The following is a 14463-nucleotide window of genomic DNA, read 5'->3' as shown; positions in this document are numbered from 1 at the left end:
TGCATAAAGGCAGTATGTAGTAGAGTCATGGGAGATACATTTGGAATATAGGGACCAAATAACAAGGAAACTTCCTTTGCATGTTGAAATGTGCTCTACCTCCTGAACGCACTCGTTCTTTTCTTCTTTTTTTTTTTTTTCATTCTCTCTTCCTTTCTCACCATCATTCACCCATTACTACTCTTTCTCATTATCTTTATTTTTACATTTTGGTTTTCTCCCCCTCTCTTTCTCTTTATTCCTACCCATATACATAATGCTAATAAACCAATTTTTGAAAGAACGTCTCATGTGTATAATGGGAATTATCAATGAATCATATTTAGTCATCTTAGAAACATTTTAAACATACAGATTCCTAAATAATACTCCCCTTACTCTATTATTCAATCTATATTATATTTACCTATAAATGTGTGAAATCTTTTTTTTCACATTTCAAATTTTTTATTTGCATATTAAAAAATTGTGCATTCCAGTAATTAAAATCATACGAAGAAAAAACTGGCACTGTCCTTAAACTACATTCTACAGCCTGCAGGACACCTTGGACCAGCACTGGACGTCTCTACCCATCTTCCTTCAACAAGCAAGTCTTTTCCTTCGCTACCAGCCACACAGGCAGAAGGAAAGGAGGCATGGCAATCTAGTCAGGAGTACAGATTCTTTGACGTGGAAAGGGGCAGCAGTCATTTAAACTTGATCCAACCTCTTTGCATCTCGTAAAGTTAAACAGCTAAAAGAAGTAAAATAAGAAGGCAGTCCTGTGGAATGTATAGTGCATAACCGCGGCGCATGCCTCATTAAGATTCGCCTGCTTGCTTCTCTTGTTCAATCGTTTCTTTTGAAGGCAGAGGGTTTTTCTCTTGCGTTTCTGTCTTCTTCAATTTCGACTTATCGAATTTCTCAATCTCAGCCATATCAGGTTTGTCAGACATGGTTGCAGAGGAAGCGGAGGGAGGTGCACAAAGAGCAATGTCTGACCTCTGCGGTAACTTTCGCCGAATGCTCTGTAAAAACTTTTTTAAAATTTACATATATGTTTGGAGATTCCAGGGTAATGAGTATGAGACAGAAAGGCAGAAGACCTGAATTCTATTTTTAACTCAATTGCTTAACTAATTGTACGACTTTGAACAAATAGTATACACGTCTAGTTGTTGATTCCCCTTTTTGTAAAACAAGGTAATTACCTCTATGACATCTCCTAATTCTTAGATTCTGATGTATTTTTCTGATCCAAGAATCTAAATTTCGGAGACTGTATGGATTCGATTCCCAGCAGGCAAGAAGCAAAGGCTAAATGCAACTGTTTGGCTTCAGTGTCAAATGATTCTAGATAATCTCATAATTTGACTTTGTGAATGCTTTGAAAAGTTATGAAGGATGATAATTTTTTCTCTCTCACACCATTGTCAAATTTGGGCAAACTTTTTTTTTTACTTTAAATTTTAATTTTATGAAAAGAATAAGCATAACAATGGAGAAATAAACTTTAGAGAATTTCAGAGTAAGGATGCTGCTTATGCAATGGAGAGTGACATAGAGTGACAAAAATAGGATTTGGAATTAAACAAACATGATTGTTAATCCCACCTCAGTCACTTTGGAGTATTGGGAAAATTAGTTAACCTCTCTGGGGCAGTTTCCTTTTATAAAAATACAAGATAATTATACCTGCCTTGAAGATTTGTTCTGAGGATTAAGTGTTACATATGAAACAACAAAGTGGGGAGCGCAAGGCACACAATTTTCTGTATTGTAAGCATTTGTGTGTCACATTTGTCTTGTCTACCTTTCTCTGTGGCCTGTGAGCTCTTTGCAGAGGGAGACTTCTCTTGCTCAATCTTGTGCTTTGGATAGTACAGCACAGTGGTTGCAAGGGTAGTCGGGGGCCAGTGACCTTCAGTTTGAATCCCAACCCTGCCACTTATTCGTTCTATGTGAGCTTGGTCAAATTATTAAACTTTGTATATGTCAGTATCTCTATTAAATGGGAGAGTATGAGGATTAACCCAGCTAATCCATAAAAAGGTATGGTGTACATTATTGTTACTCCCAACACCTAGTACAATGCCATATAATAAATGTCTGTTTGAATGAATGAATGAATGAATGGTTTACAGAATTCTGTAGCTGACAATAATTGTAAAATCTCCCTGATTCCCCCATCTTACAGATTTGTGTATTTGGATTCAGATAGCTTTAGAAATAAGATCAGAGGATTTATAGAAATACTCAGAATGGAATCCTGAAATCCTGATTCTAGGTCTGTGGTTATTTTATTATATTATCCTGACTCCATGTAAATCAAAATGGAATTTAATTATTTTCAGTAAACTGTGTAAACTCCAGAGACTTCTAGGAAGATACTCTAGTCTGAAGGATAGGAGACAGGATCGCTGTGTTTGATAAGGGAAAGGCTTGAATAACCTGAATATGCACAAGTGTTAGCCGTCAGAATGGCTGACACTGAAATACAGGGAAGAAACAAGAAAATGAGGATTCTCGGTGAATAGATAAGGTAATCACAATAAATAATCCTGAGGAATGATGCCACAGTCAAAATAAGTTTGTTCACATATTGTCTCAAATAAGAGCTTTTGATTAATAGAGAATGTAATGAAGTCTCAGTGTCATGTAGCCTGTCTGCTTGCTGCTACACAGTACAGGTAACAGTGCGGGGGGAAAAAAAAAGGAAGGAAGAAAGAAAGAAAGAAAAAACCCAAGCAAATAAAAACAACCCGCCCCAAGGAAATAAAAGCCCACCACAGTGCTGGGGACATAAACAGTTATGAATTTCATAGATGTAATGAAAGAGGATAGTTTTATTTAGTATACTCTGTGTTTCATGTTTAAGACTCACTGCTCTGCTCTTACAGCCCTGAGATCATAGTTCATTCAGTTTATCAAAAACCTACGAGGTTCGGTGGCAATTAATATCTTATGCCTAGGTCCCAGTTGTTTCAGAGTTAGAGTTAAAAATTTGGATAAATTTTGGGGCACCTGGGTGGCTCAGTCAGTTAAGCATCCACCTTTGGCTCAGGTCATGATCTCACAGCTCTGAGTTTGAGGCCCACCAGCCCCACATCGGGATCTGTGCTGACAGCCCAGAGCCTGGAGCCTGCTTTGGATTCTGTGTCTCCCTGCCCCTCCTCTGCTTGCTCTCTCTCTCTACCCAAAATTAATACACATTAAAAATTAAAAATAAAAGAATTTGGATAATTTTTTAAGTTTTTATATAACACATTGAAACATATTAGCCTAATGCATATTAATTCTGTTGTGCAATAAATCATACTTTCTTCCTGGTCTAAAGAAATCAGCATTCTGTAGCCGAGAACAGATACTGAGACTATTTCCACATTTAGTGCAACCAGTTACTGTACATTTACATGGACAGGGGTGGGGTGTATCAGTAATTAGGTGAAGTTCACAAATGCTCCATCTGTTAATTCTGTTTCATATTTGTGAATATACTGGTTTTGCAAACTCTTCAGTTGTTCTTGGTAGATGTCGAACGGACTCTGAAGTTCTGAGCAATTCACATGCTGTGACCATAGACATACTGTGCACCTTGGCCTGGAAAATGCATCCTATTAGAAATCAGGAAGACTGCTAGTGGAGTATTTACAGACGATATAACTGTGTGCTGGGTAGCATCGTTTCAAATCGAATCAGAACTTCACACAGTTTAGTGATCGGCACTTGGGGGTGGGGTGAGGGAGCTAAGGGAATACTCAGTTATGCACTAGAACAAGAAAAAAAAGAGCACATTTAAAAATAAAACTTGAAGATGAATATATTATTTAAATGATTGGCTACAGCAAATGGGAGAAAATGTTACAAAGTGTTTTTAACATATTTAATATGAAACAAGAAGACATTTCCTCCACAAAAATGGTATCACAACATTATAAAGAGAAAAGAGGCTGAAATGAAGGGACAAGAGGGAAAAGAGTAAGATACATTACAAAGATGACCGATTTTGATGCAAGGAAAGCTGGTGACCTGTTACATTCTACCATCAGCCACGTGAGAGGAGTAGAAAAAAACCTTCCTAGAATTAAACACCTAAAATTGCTAAGGTTGATAGAATGTGATCATATGTCATTTCCAGCATGGTGAAGCCTGTAGCAATATAAAAAACACGAATTGGAAGTCTGAAAGTACCAAAAACTGCTACTCTCTGGGGCAGGGTGCCCTGACCTGCTACTCTCTGAAAGTATTGAATCTGATTTTAACTTGCCAATCCTAGCAGTCTGGACACAAAAGAGAGGCACCCTACTTGGTATAGGAACTCACATTAGTGACACCCTCCTGCCATAAGAATGTGGCAGTTAAAAGCTGACCCACTCAGTGGTAAAACAGGACACAAACACACGAAAGCCGGATTCTGCTATCTCTGTTCCCATCTTGACGCCAGGTGACAGGGTAAGGGAGGACAGTTACAGGGAAGAAAATGATTTCTGAGAATTCCTATTACAAATTTCTCTCATGTAGATTTGGGGCTGGATTCCCACTCCCTGTAAAATATAAGACATGGCAAGTCGAAAATTTAGTGTCAGGTTAATCTAGTGTGACTGGCCCCTTAAATGCCCAAAAGAGGAAAAAGCAATAGTCTGTAGAAAATGGTTTAAATACAGGCCCCCCAAATTTTCTGTAAGTGGTGTTCAAGAAACATGAATTATCAGTCCAATTCAAAACTAGTGCAAGAAAGAGAAAGACAGCCACCAGGAGATGAATAACAAACTACAATATAAGATAATACAAATATTGAAAATATCCCAACGGAACAGTAAGATATTAATATACTTAAAGATATAAAGTGGGAAGAATTTTAAAGAATATGATCTTATCTAAATTTTTTTGAAATGTATCTTAGCAAACTAGAAATACAGTTAGCTAACAAAGGGCACCTACAAAAAGGAACAGCAAGTATCATACACATGAATGAAATGTAAATACATTTCCTTTAAAATCAGCTAAGACAAGGATGACCCCTTTCATTACTTTTCCTAATAGTCTAGGACAATATGATCAGGAAAATATTAGACATAAAAGTATCTGATGAGAAAAATTAAAAATGGCATTATCCCAAGATGATGTCATCACCTATATAGCAAATCTAGAAGGATACACAGATAAATTAATAGAATAAATAAGAGTTTATCATGATTGATAGATATAAAGTCAGTATACTAAAAGAGCAAATCCAATTGGGAAAAATAATACTTAGAATATCAACAAAATATAATGTATTGAGGATAAATCTAACAAAATATACATATAAATTATTTAAATACCCAGCTCATGAGTTCGAGCCCCATGTTGGGCTCTGTGCTGACAACTCAGAGCCTGGAGCCTGCTTTGAATTCTGTGTCTGCCTCATTTTCTGCACCAACCCTGCTCACATGCTGTCACTCATAAATGAATAATTTTTTTTTTAATTTAAATATACTGAAGACCTAATGAAACAGAGAAGCATAACATACCCAGAGATAGTTTAGAGATGTCTTTATCCTCAAATCACAGATTCATTAGAATTTGAATACAAATCTAGCTCAGTTTTTCATGAAACTTCACAAGCTAACTGTAAAATTTACATAGGTAACAAGAAAGTTCTAAAGAAAAAAAATCAAATCAGGTGAGCACTATACACTACCAGGTATCAAAATATATTATGATTGCGTATATTATATATGTATATAACTATATATACAAGATATCATGAAACAATGCAGCAATAGTCAAATTAGTACAACAGACAAATCCAGAACTAAAGCAAAAGTGAGAGCCTTCTAACAGATCCATGCTTATACAGAATTCTGATATATGAAAGAGAAGACATTGCAGATCACTAGGGAGAAAAATAAACCTTTAAATGGATGTTTTGGGAGCAATTAGTTTTCATAAATAAAAACCAAACGGAAATGAAACTCTACCTCACAACATAAACAAAATCAATTCCAGATAAACTGAGGAAGTAATTATGAAAGGCAAATCATTAAAAACCTCTAAAAGACAATGTAGGAGACTATCCATCTGACCCTTGGTAGGGAAATTTTTGTTAAGCTAAACAGGAAAATGAAACTATAAGGACAATGACATATTTCATATCACATTAAAATTAACAATTTCTTTTATGAAAGAAAAAGAAAAGCCACAAACTGAGAAAGGTATTGAAATATGTAAAGCCAACAAAGATTAAATATATAGACAATCTGAAGAACATCTATTAAAAAAAATCAAGAAATCTCATAATGTGTGAAAGGATGCATCAGAAGCACTTCACAGCAGACGAAAGCCTAGTGGTTCATAAGCATATAATGAGATATCCAGAGTCATTTTTGTTATGATGAAAATACAAATTAAAACCATAATCACATGTAATTTCACATGAACAGACTAGCAACAATATAAGTTTTAAAATATGTTTCTGTGAGAATGTAGTGTTAAAAGAACGTTCACATATTGCTGAGGAATGTAAATTGGAACGATAACTTGGGAAAACAATTTTGTATCACCTACGAAGTTGATCAGATACGTATTCTATGACGTGGCAGTTCGATCTGAGGTTATTTTCCCTGTGCATATGCATACATGTAAATCAGAGGCTGTGTACAAGAATGTTTGTAGAGGCATTCTTTAATATATATATCTACACGAGTCAGTCTGGATGAGTCCCAGAAATATAGTACTAAACTAAGGGAAAAAATAGGAAAAGATTTGGAACATGAGATTTTTATATAAAGTTCAAAAATAAGCTAAAAATAATATAGGGGTGACTACATAAGTGAATATACCCTCCACAGGTTTGCGTAGCTTATGGCTGGTAGTTTAACATTAGTGGCACAATAGAGTCACAATTCTGACAATTGTCTTTGCATCCAGATAACTACAGATGTAACAATTACACACAATGTAATAAACAATATTTCATAAATTCCTTCCAAAACCTTGCATTTAAATCTACATAATATAAATATAGGAATTAAATACAAAAAGTCTGGCTTGAAAATTGAGAATATACCTTTTAAACAACAGGAATTTACAGAGACATTGAGGTGAATGGAAAAATGGAGAGCAGGATGGTTAGGGAGGTAAGAGGAAACACAGACAGCAGGAAAACATGCTGATGCTATCTATCATTTGTCAGAGAAAGTGACATTTAATTATTTAATCTAAGAAACAAAAGCAATATCATTGTTGAGGTCTAAAAGAAAACCCCAATGAAAAATACATGCAGAAGACATGAGTGAAAATCTTTCCCACATAATAAAATGGGAAAGGAAATCCATTTAGCATACAAATTTTAACTCACACACAGAAAAGAGCAAATGTAAGTATCAGTTATAATAATTAATATGACTAAAATAACTATCCTATCAAAGGGAAATAGTATTAGGTTCACATTTAAAAACATGAGTGTTTTTGTATGTTAATACAAAAAGCAATGATATATTGTTTACATAGGGCAAATCTAAAGCAAACTAAAAAAATTAACTTCAAGAGTGAATAAAGATTTCTTAAAGCACATGAAATGAATAGAGGAGTAATTTTAAAATATTAATTTTTTAATGTTTACTTATTTTTGAGAGAGACACACACATAGTGTGAGAGGGGTAGGGTCAGAGAGAGAGAGGGAGACACAGAATCCATAGCAGGCTCCAGGCTCTGAGCTGTCAGCACAAAGCCTGACTCGGGGCTCGAACCCACTAACTGTGAGATCATGACCTGAGCTGAAGTCGGACTCTTAGGCAACTGAGCCATCCAGGTGCCCCAAAAATATTAATTTTGAAGGAGTGCAGTGACTAGTCTAATAAGTTTCCTTCATGCATTTGGAACTGAGAGAAACATTCATGGGTTTGACAAATGGAAAGCTTACCCCTGTTATCTACAATATGGACAAGAATCAATGGATTTTTGGGGAAGGATGGCTCTAAACAAAGAAGGGAAGTAACACAACTTGACTAGGTCCATCTTCCAATTCAACATTCCATTAGCTCACTCTTCCTTCCATTGGAGTGGTGTGGCAGGCCAGGAGTATTACTGTAGCAAAAACCCAATCATATGGAACTATGAGACCAGAAAATTGCAAGTTCCCCCTTAACAATCCAGACCAGTAAAGAATCTGTAGAAGTCAAATAATATAGAATACATATGTTAATGTATATATTTATGTGTGTATAAAAATAAGTGTGTACACTAATATAGAGATGTATATGCATGCATATACATAGATATCATCTTCTTAGGAGAAAAAGGAAATATTTAGAAATTTTAAAATGCTTGGAGAAACTTTTATTTGACAGTTGCCACATCATGTAGAAATGAATAAGAAAATAAAGAATTTTAATGACAGTATCAACGATGTTGAACTAATATACATACTAGATTGTGTACCCTGAAAGAACAAGCTATGTTTCAGAACAGCCACAGAAGTTTTAAAAATACTGCTTATCCACCAGGCTACAAAAATTCTCACTAAATCTCTCAGAGGTAATTGTATAGGCCGTATTTTCTGATCCAACTTCAGTAGCAAATGTGTAAGTCTTCAAACCACAATGACAAGATTCCAAACTTCTGAAAAAGAATCATAAATATTTTCCTTTTGGTGCCTATATAAAAAATAGCAAGGGCAAGTACACTCTATAGCAAAACACACCAGATTCAAGGAAAACTATAATAAGAAGCAACTTTGTAAGTTTAATAGCTTTTAACTAGGGGTAGAGGAAGGAAGAAAAGAATGCTAGCAAATTAAGAGAAGTTATTAGCATGAGAAGTTAAAAAAATAAAACCGGAGGGATATTTTTTCTTTCAGAAGTATAGTGGGTCAGATAGCCAGGAGCAACCTTCTAGACTGAAACAACTAAAATGCTGGAGAAAATTTCAAAACTAAGTTTTAAAATGCATCACGATAATTAAGTGAAATCAACAATAAATGCTGAATTGAAATGAAGACCACTAGAAGAGAAGGAAGATAAAGAAAATAAATTTGCAAAAGCTTCAGATACTAAATTTCAGGAATGTAAGTCAAAATAAGCAAAAGTGAAGCTTGGATATAAGGAAGGAGTAAGCAATTTTGAATAAAAATCTCACAAACTTCCAGGGGCGCCTGGGTGGCTTAGTCAGTTAAGCGTCCGACTTTCGCTTAGGTCATGATCTCGCGGTTCGTGGGTTCGAGCCCCGCGTCGGGCTCTGTGCTGACTGCCAGCTCAGAGCCTGGAGCCTGTTTCAGAGTCTGTGATTCCCTCTCTCTCTGACCCTCCCCTGCTCACGCTGTCTCTCTCTCTCTCTCCTAGAAATAAACAAAACATTAAAAAAAAACCCTCACAAACTTCCAGATATGAAAATTAGAATAATTACAGTTAAAAACACCACAACTAGAAAAATGAGTTATATATAGGTAAAGAGAAAATTAGTGAAATGGAAAAAAAAGTGCGGAGAAGTTCTGTAAAAGAGAAATTATATAATTCAGAGATACCAAATTATGGAATTTAAGAAAAAGATATGAGGAATACAGTGTATTGTTTAAAAGATACAAAATATAATTTGTAAGGATATATTACAAAAAATGGGGAAGTGGGTAAGGGGAATATTAAAAAATGGCCTGGAGGGTTTTTTTCAAAATTATTGAAAAAGATTAAAAAACCATAAGATCATTTTAAGAGATTCAAGGAAAAAGTCAATAAAATTCAATATATATTTACAATATAAACTCTTACCAAACTATGAAGAGAAGGAGACTTGGTTAACCTGATGAGAGGCATGTACAAAATTTTTAAATCAAGCATTTTATTATTGAAAAATTATATGCATTCCCTTTCAGATCAGAAAAGGGCTTGATTATCAACACCTATACTTAACATTTCAGCAGTTTATTACTATTGAAGTACGAAATACAAAGAAGTAAAAAGTGTAAGAATTTTAAAGGAAACAAATCTAACAAATTATTTTTATTTGTGAATGATAACATTCTATACTGTAAAGTTAAAAGAACCTATATGAAAATTATTCACATAAGAGATTTTATCAATGATATGAATGATCTATCAACATCAGAGACTAATTTTTAATTTTTTTAAATTTTTTAAAGTTTATTTATTTTGGGGGGGTGTGCATTGGCAGGGAAGGAAGAGAGAGGGATAAGAGTATACTATCAGGCTTAGTGCTATCAGCACAGTGCCCGATGCAGGGCTTGAACTCACGAATTGTGAGATCATGACCTGAGCTGAAATCAAGAATTGAATGCTTAACTGACTGAGCCACCCACGCATCCCAGAAACTAATTATTTTTAAAAATTCATTCATAATTGCAAACATATATAAAATTTGAGACAAATATGTAAATCTTTGATGGAAAATATTATAAAGTTTATTGAAAGGCATTTAAGAGACTTTAAATGAATAGACAGGTATAGTGTATATTTGGATCTGAAAACTCCATATTATAAATGTAGTAAACATGTTACTTGTTCTCAAATATATCTATAAATTAAATACAATTCCAATTGAGATCCCAACAGATATTTGTCAAACTTGGTAAGCTGATTTTTAAATTGAAAGGGAGGAGCAAGAAGCCAAGAAGATGCAAGACAATCCTAAAGAAGAAAACAAATTGGTGGTATAACATTATTATAATTTAGACAGTTTGTCTTTGATGGTAGGAAAGATCAATAGAGCACTAAATAGAGTAGACAGACCAAAAACCTAATTGGCAAGAATTGCAGCAGGCGGATCTATTTGATTTCCAAGTTTCTTCTGTGGCTTACCATTCCTTTAGGATTGTGGCAATCCGTTGGCATGGCATCCTAGCTTCTTCTTGATCTGACCTTCCAGACTCCTGTTCCTTATTCTTCTTAGTGTGATATATCATCCATTCAGGGGCACAATTTCCTGAATTAACCATGGGTTCTTAACTCTGAATGTCTGAACACACCATCTTGAAGGCTTTTGTTTTCTGCCCTCTTACTGATGCGCCAGTTTCTACTCTGCCCTCAATATTATGCCTGGCACCCAGTAAATAACTGTTGAATAAAATGTTCAACAAATAAGACAAAAATGGCACCTTCCTGGCAGCTTGTTCATAGCAGAAGGAAATTTCCACTCGAGTGTTCTATGAATTGAATTGTTAGATGCGGGCATTACATTAGACTTGCTGTGGGTAGACCTGACAGTTTGTAAGAGGACCTTATTAAATTGATGGTCAGTCACTCAGAATGCATTGACAGTTAAGCATTGAAGATAAATTTTGAATAAACACTTCATTAGTTCCTGCATATGCCAATTTTGTTATAGAACAAATCACATTCTTACCACGCCATGTAATTGACTGATGAAATAGATGCTAAACTTCAATATAATATAGTAGAAAGAAAAGCTTTTAATATGAATATTCATTTTACCATTATCATAGCTGCTCAACATTCCAAATACACATAAGAAAAGTATCTTGTTTAAATTACTTTTATCCCTTTTTGATTAATTTTAACTAGACAAAAATGACAAGTCCCCCATCTTTCCTCATAGTATAAATATAGTAATGTGTATATTTTTCATCACTTGTTTACATAAATTGTTTTAGAGGTGTGTGCATTCTTTTCCTTTTATTACTACACTTTACAAATCTATCAATAAGCATCTGCATATACTCTGTGGGGAAAAAATGTAATAGAATCTGAGGTTCAGTCCATATCAAGACACGAAGTTTTTTGAGGCCAATTTTCAAATGGACTTAAAATATCTAGATAAGTTATAATCCAATTTCATGTTACCAGTAAATCTTATTAGCATTTTCCATTACATTTTATAAGGCAAATGCTGATTTATGTTTGATAATCTTGAATTTTCCTTCACAACTTGAGTCTCAGATTAACAAGATTTTAATGTCATAAGAAGCTAGACTGCAAGTTATACATACATTACTCCAGCCCCACTAACTTTCTCATTTGTAAATTACGTTTAAGGACATTACTAAACCCCAGAATCACTGTGGTCATGCTGAGACAGTGAAGAATGAGACACATGCTCTGTGAAACAGGCTTTTATTTTCATTTATGTTAAATTGTCAAATCCTAAATTAATGAATAGCAAATGTGAGCCTCCAAATGGGCTCATGTGGAAATATTTCTATTTGTGGCTATTTTTAAAAATTATTGCTTTTTTGTGTCTGTAAAATGAATACCACTTCACACCAGAACCCTGTGTTCACTCAATGAGAGTACTGCAGACATCACGTGAAAGCAGCCATGCAACTAAAATTAAAGTTCAATATCATTAATTTAATTATAGTACATAATCATTTGACAGTGCTGCGGATTAGATTTAAAGGATGATATTGTAATTGATTGTTAATCATTAAAAAGCATGCAGTAAAGATAATGCTGCTTGGGTGGTAGTGAGTTACAATTTTATCCAATCCAGGGACCAGATTGTTGAAACAAATGGCTCCCATCACCATCAATGAATCATGGAGGGTGGAAATTGAAACAGAGGTCTGCCATGCAAACATGCAGGGCAGAATGATAACCACCATTACAGACGGCCAATAATGTACCAGCATGTAGCTAAATGCTCTCTATACATTATGTCATTTCATCTTTGCAACAATCCAAGGGGGAAAATATCATTATCTCCATTTTACAGATGAAGGAAACAAAGTTCTGAGAATTTTAAGTAACCCACACATACATGGCATAACGAGGAACATGATATCTCTCTGATTGGAAAGCCCAAGCTTTGAATTGCTGCCTACACTCACTCCAGTGAAAATCTGCAAAGGGAGCTACCTACAAGCTTAATATGCTTGATGCTTGCTAATCATGACATTTATAATTTACATTCTAACAGATGTTTGCTAGGAATGTCTTCATTCCTTTGGAATTCTTTCAAGTCTCTCTTCTACCTTTTTTTCCTTCATGATTTATAAGGGGAAAATGGTGAATAAAGTTATTTTACTTTTTAATCTATTTTATCAGATAGCTATTTCTTATAAAAAAAAGAACAATAAGGAAGGTCTTGTGATATGCCCTTTGGGTTATATTCAAAAGAGATAGTGGTTAACAGGGCAGTGCAGACCACTGTTTGGGAGATTTGTACCAAGCAAGACACCCAACAAGGATTGAAGGAAATGCTGATAGGGAAAAAGTATCTTACTTCATGGAAGTTCACTCATAATTAATTGTTATTGTTTTCTTGTCTTACCGTAATCATTTCATTGTGTGGCCACTGTATTTGTAATGATTGTAGCTCAAATATGATATGGAGCTAATATATTTTTTTTTTACCAGTAATTGAGAGATAATATTTAGAAGACATTGGGGGCACCTGGGTGCCTCAGGTGATTATGTGTCCAACTCCTGATTTCAGTTCAGGTCATGATCTCACAGTCATGAGATTGAGCCCTGTGTTGGGCTCTGCTAAGTGTGGAGACTCCTTGGGATTGTCTTTCTCCCTCCCTCTCTGCCTTTATCTCACTTGCAGTCTTTCTCTTTCAAAATAAATAAATAAACATTCATAAGATATTGACCGCCCTTATTTTCATCATGAAGCCACAAAACCTTTGAGACATAGTGGAAGAAATTCATTCTTAACTATAACTTCCAGAATAATCATGGACCCTAACTTACACTGTGTTCCCCCAAAAATGCCATTATTGGTTTGGAACACTTTTCCCAAATAAGAAAATAAGATAATTAAACTTTAGACCTTAGAAAGCCCTTTCATATAAATTATCTCATTTTAACTCTCACAACCATTCTAGGTCCCAAATATGGAAAAACACCTGATTTCTATAAAAGCTCAGTAACATGCTGAAAGTCAAACTACTGTTCGGTATCAGTATTGGGACTTAATGTATGAATGTATATATTCATACATTATATATATATATACGTGTATATATATATATATNTGTGGAGACTCCTTGGGATTGTCTTTCTCCCTCCCTCTCTGCCTTTATCTCACTTGCAGTCTTTCTCTTTCAAAATAAATAAATAAACATTCATAAGATATTGACCGCCCTTATTTTCATCATGAAGCCACAAAACCTTTGAGACATAGTGGAAGAAATTCATTCTTAACTATAACTTCCAGAATAATCATGGACCCTAACTTACACTGTGTTCCCCCAAAAATGCCATTATTGGTTTGGAACACTTTTCCCAAATAAGAAAATAAGATAATTAAACTTTAGACCTTAGAAAGCCCTTTCATATAAATTATCTCATTTTAACTCTCACAACCATTCTAGGTCCCAAATATGGAAAAACACCTGATTTTTATAAAAGCTCAGTAACATGCTGAAAGTCAAACTACTGTTCGGTATCAGTATTGGGACTTAATGTATGAATGTATATATTCATACATTATATATATATATATACGTGTATATATATATATACGTATATATATATACGTATAGGTATATATATACTATATATATACTTTGGAAAGTATAGG

General features: G+C 34.5%; 2 protein-coding genes across 2 annotated transcripts in view; one reads left to right on the top strand and one right to left on the bottom strand.

Moving 5' to 3' along the window:
* NEGR1 (neuronal growth regulator 1) overlaps window positions 1-14463 on the top strand; it is an 837611-nt gene that overhangs the window by 566206 nt on the left and 256942 nt on the right. The gene's annotated exons all lie outside the window — the stretch shown is intronic.
* On the bottom strand, window positions 772-968 carry LOC144241789 (thymosin beta-4). Its single transcript, XM_077776417.1, has one exon. It carries the CDS (start codon window positions 936-938, stop codon window positions 804-806), a length of 135 nt encoding a protein of 44 aa, XP_077632543.1. The 5' UTR covers window positions 939-968; the 3' UTR covers window positions 772-803.

This window comes from Crocuta crocuta, unplaced genomic scaffold (assembly GCF_008692635.1).
Source record: "Crocuta crocuta isolate KB4526 unplaced genomic scaffold, BGI_CrCroc_1.0 scaffold342, whole genome shotgun sequence".
Lineage (NCBI taxonomy): Eukaryota > Metazoa > Chordata > Mammalia > Carnivora > Hyaenidae > Crocuta > Crocuta crocuta.
This window is presented reverse-complemented; position numbering and strand designations above follow the sequence as displayed.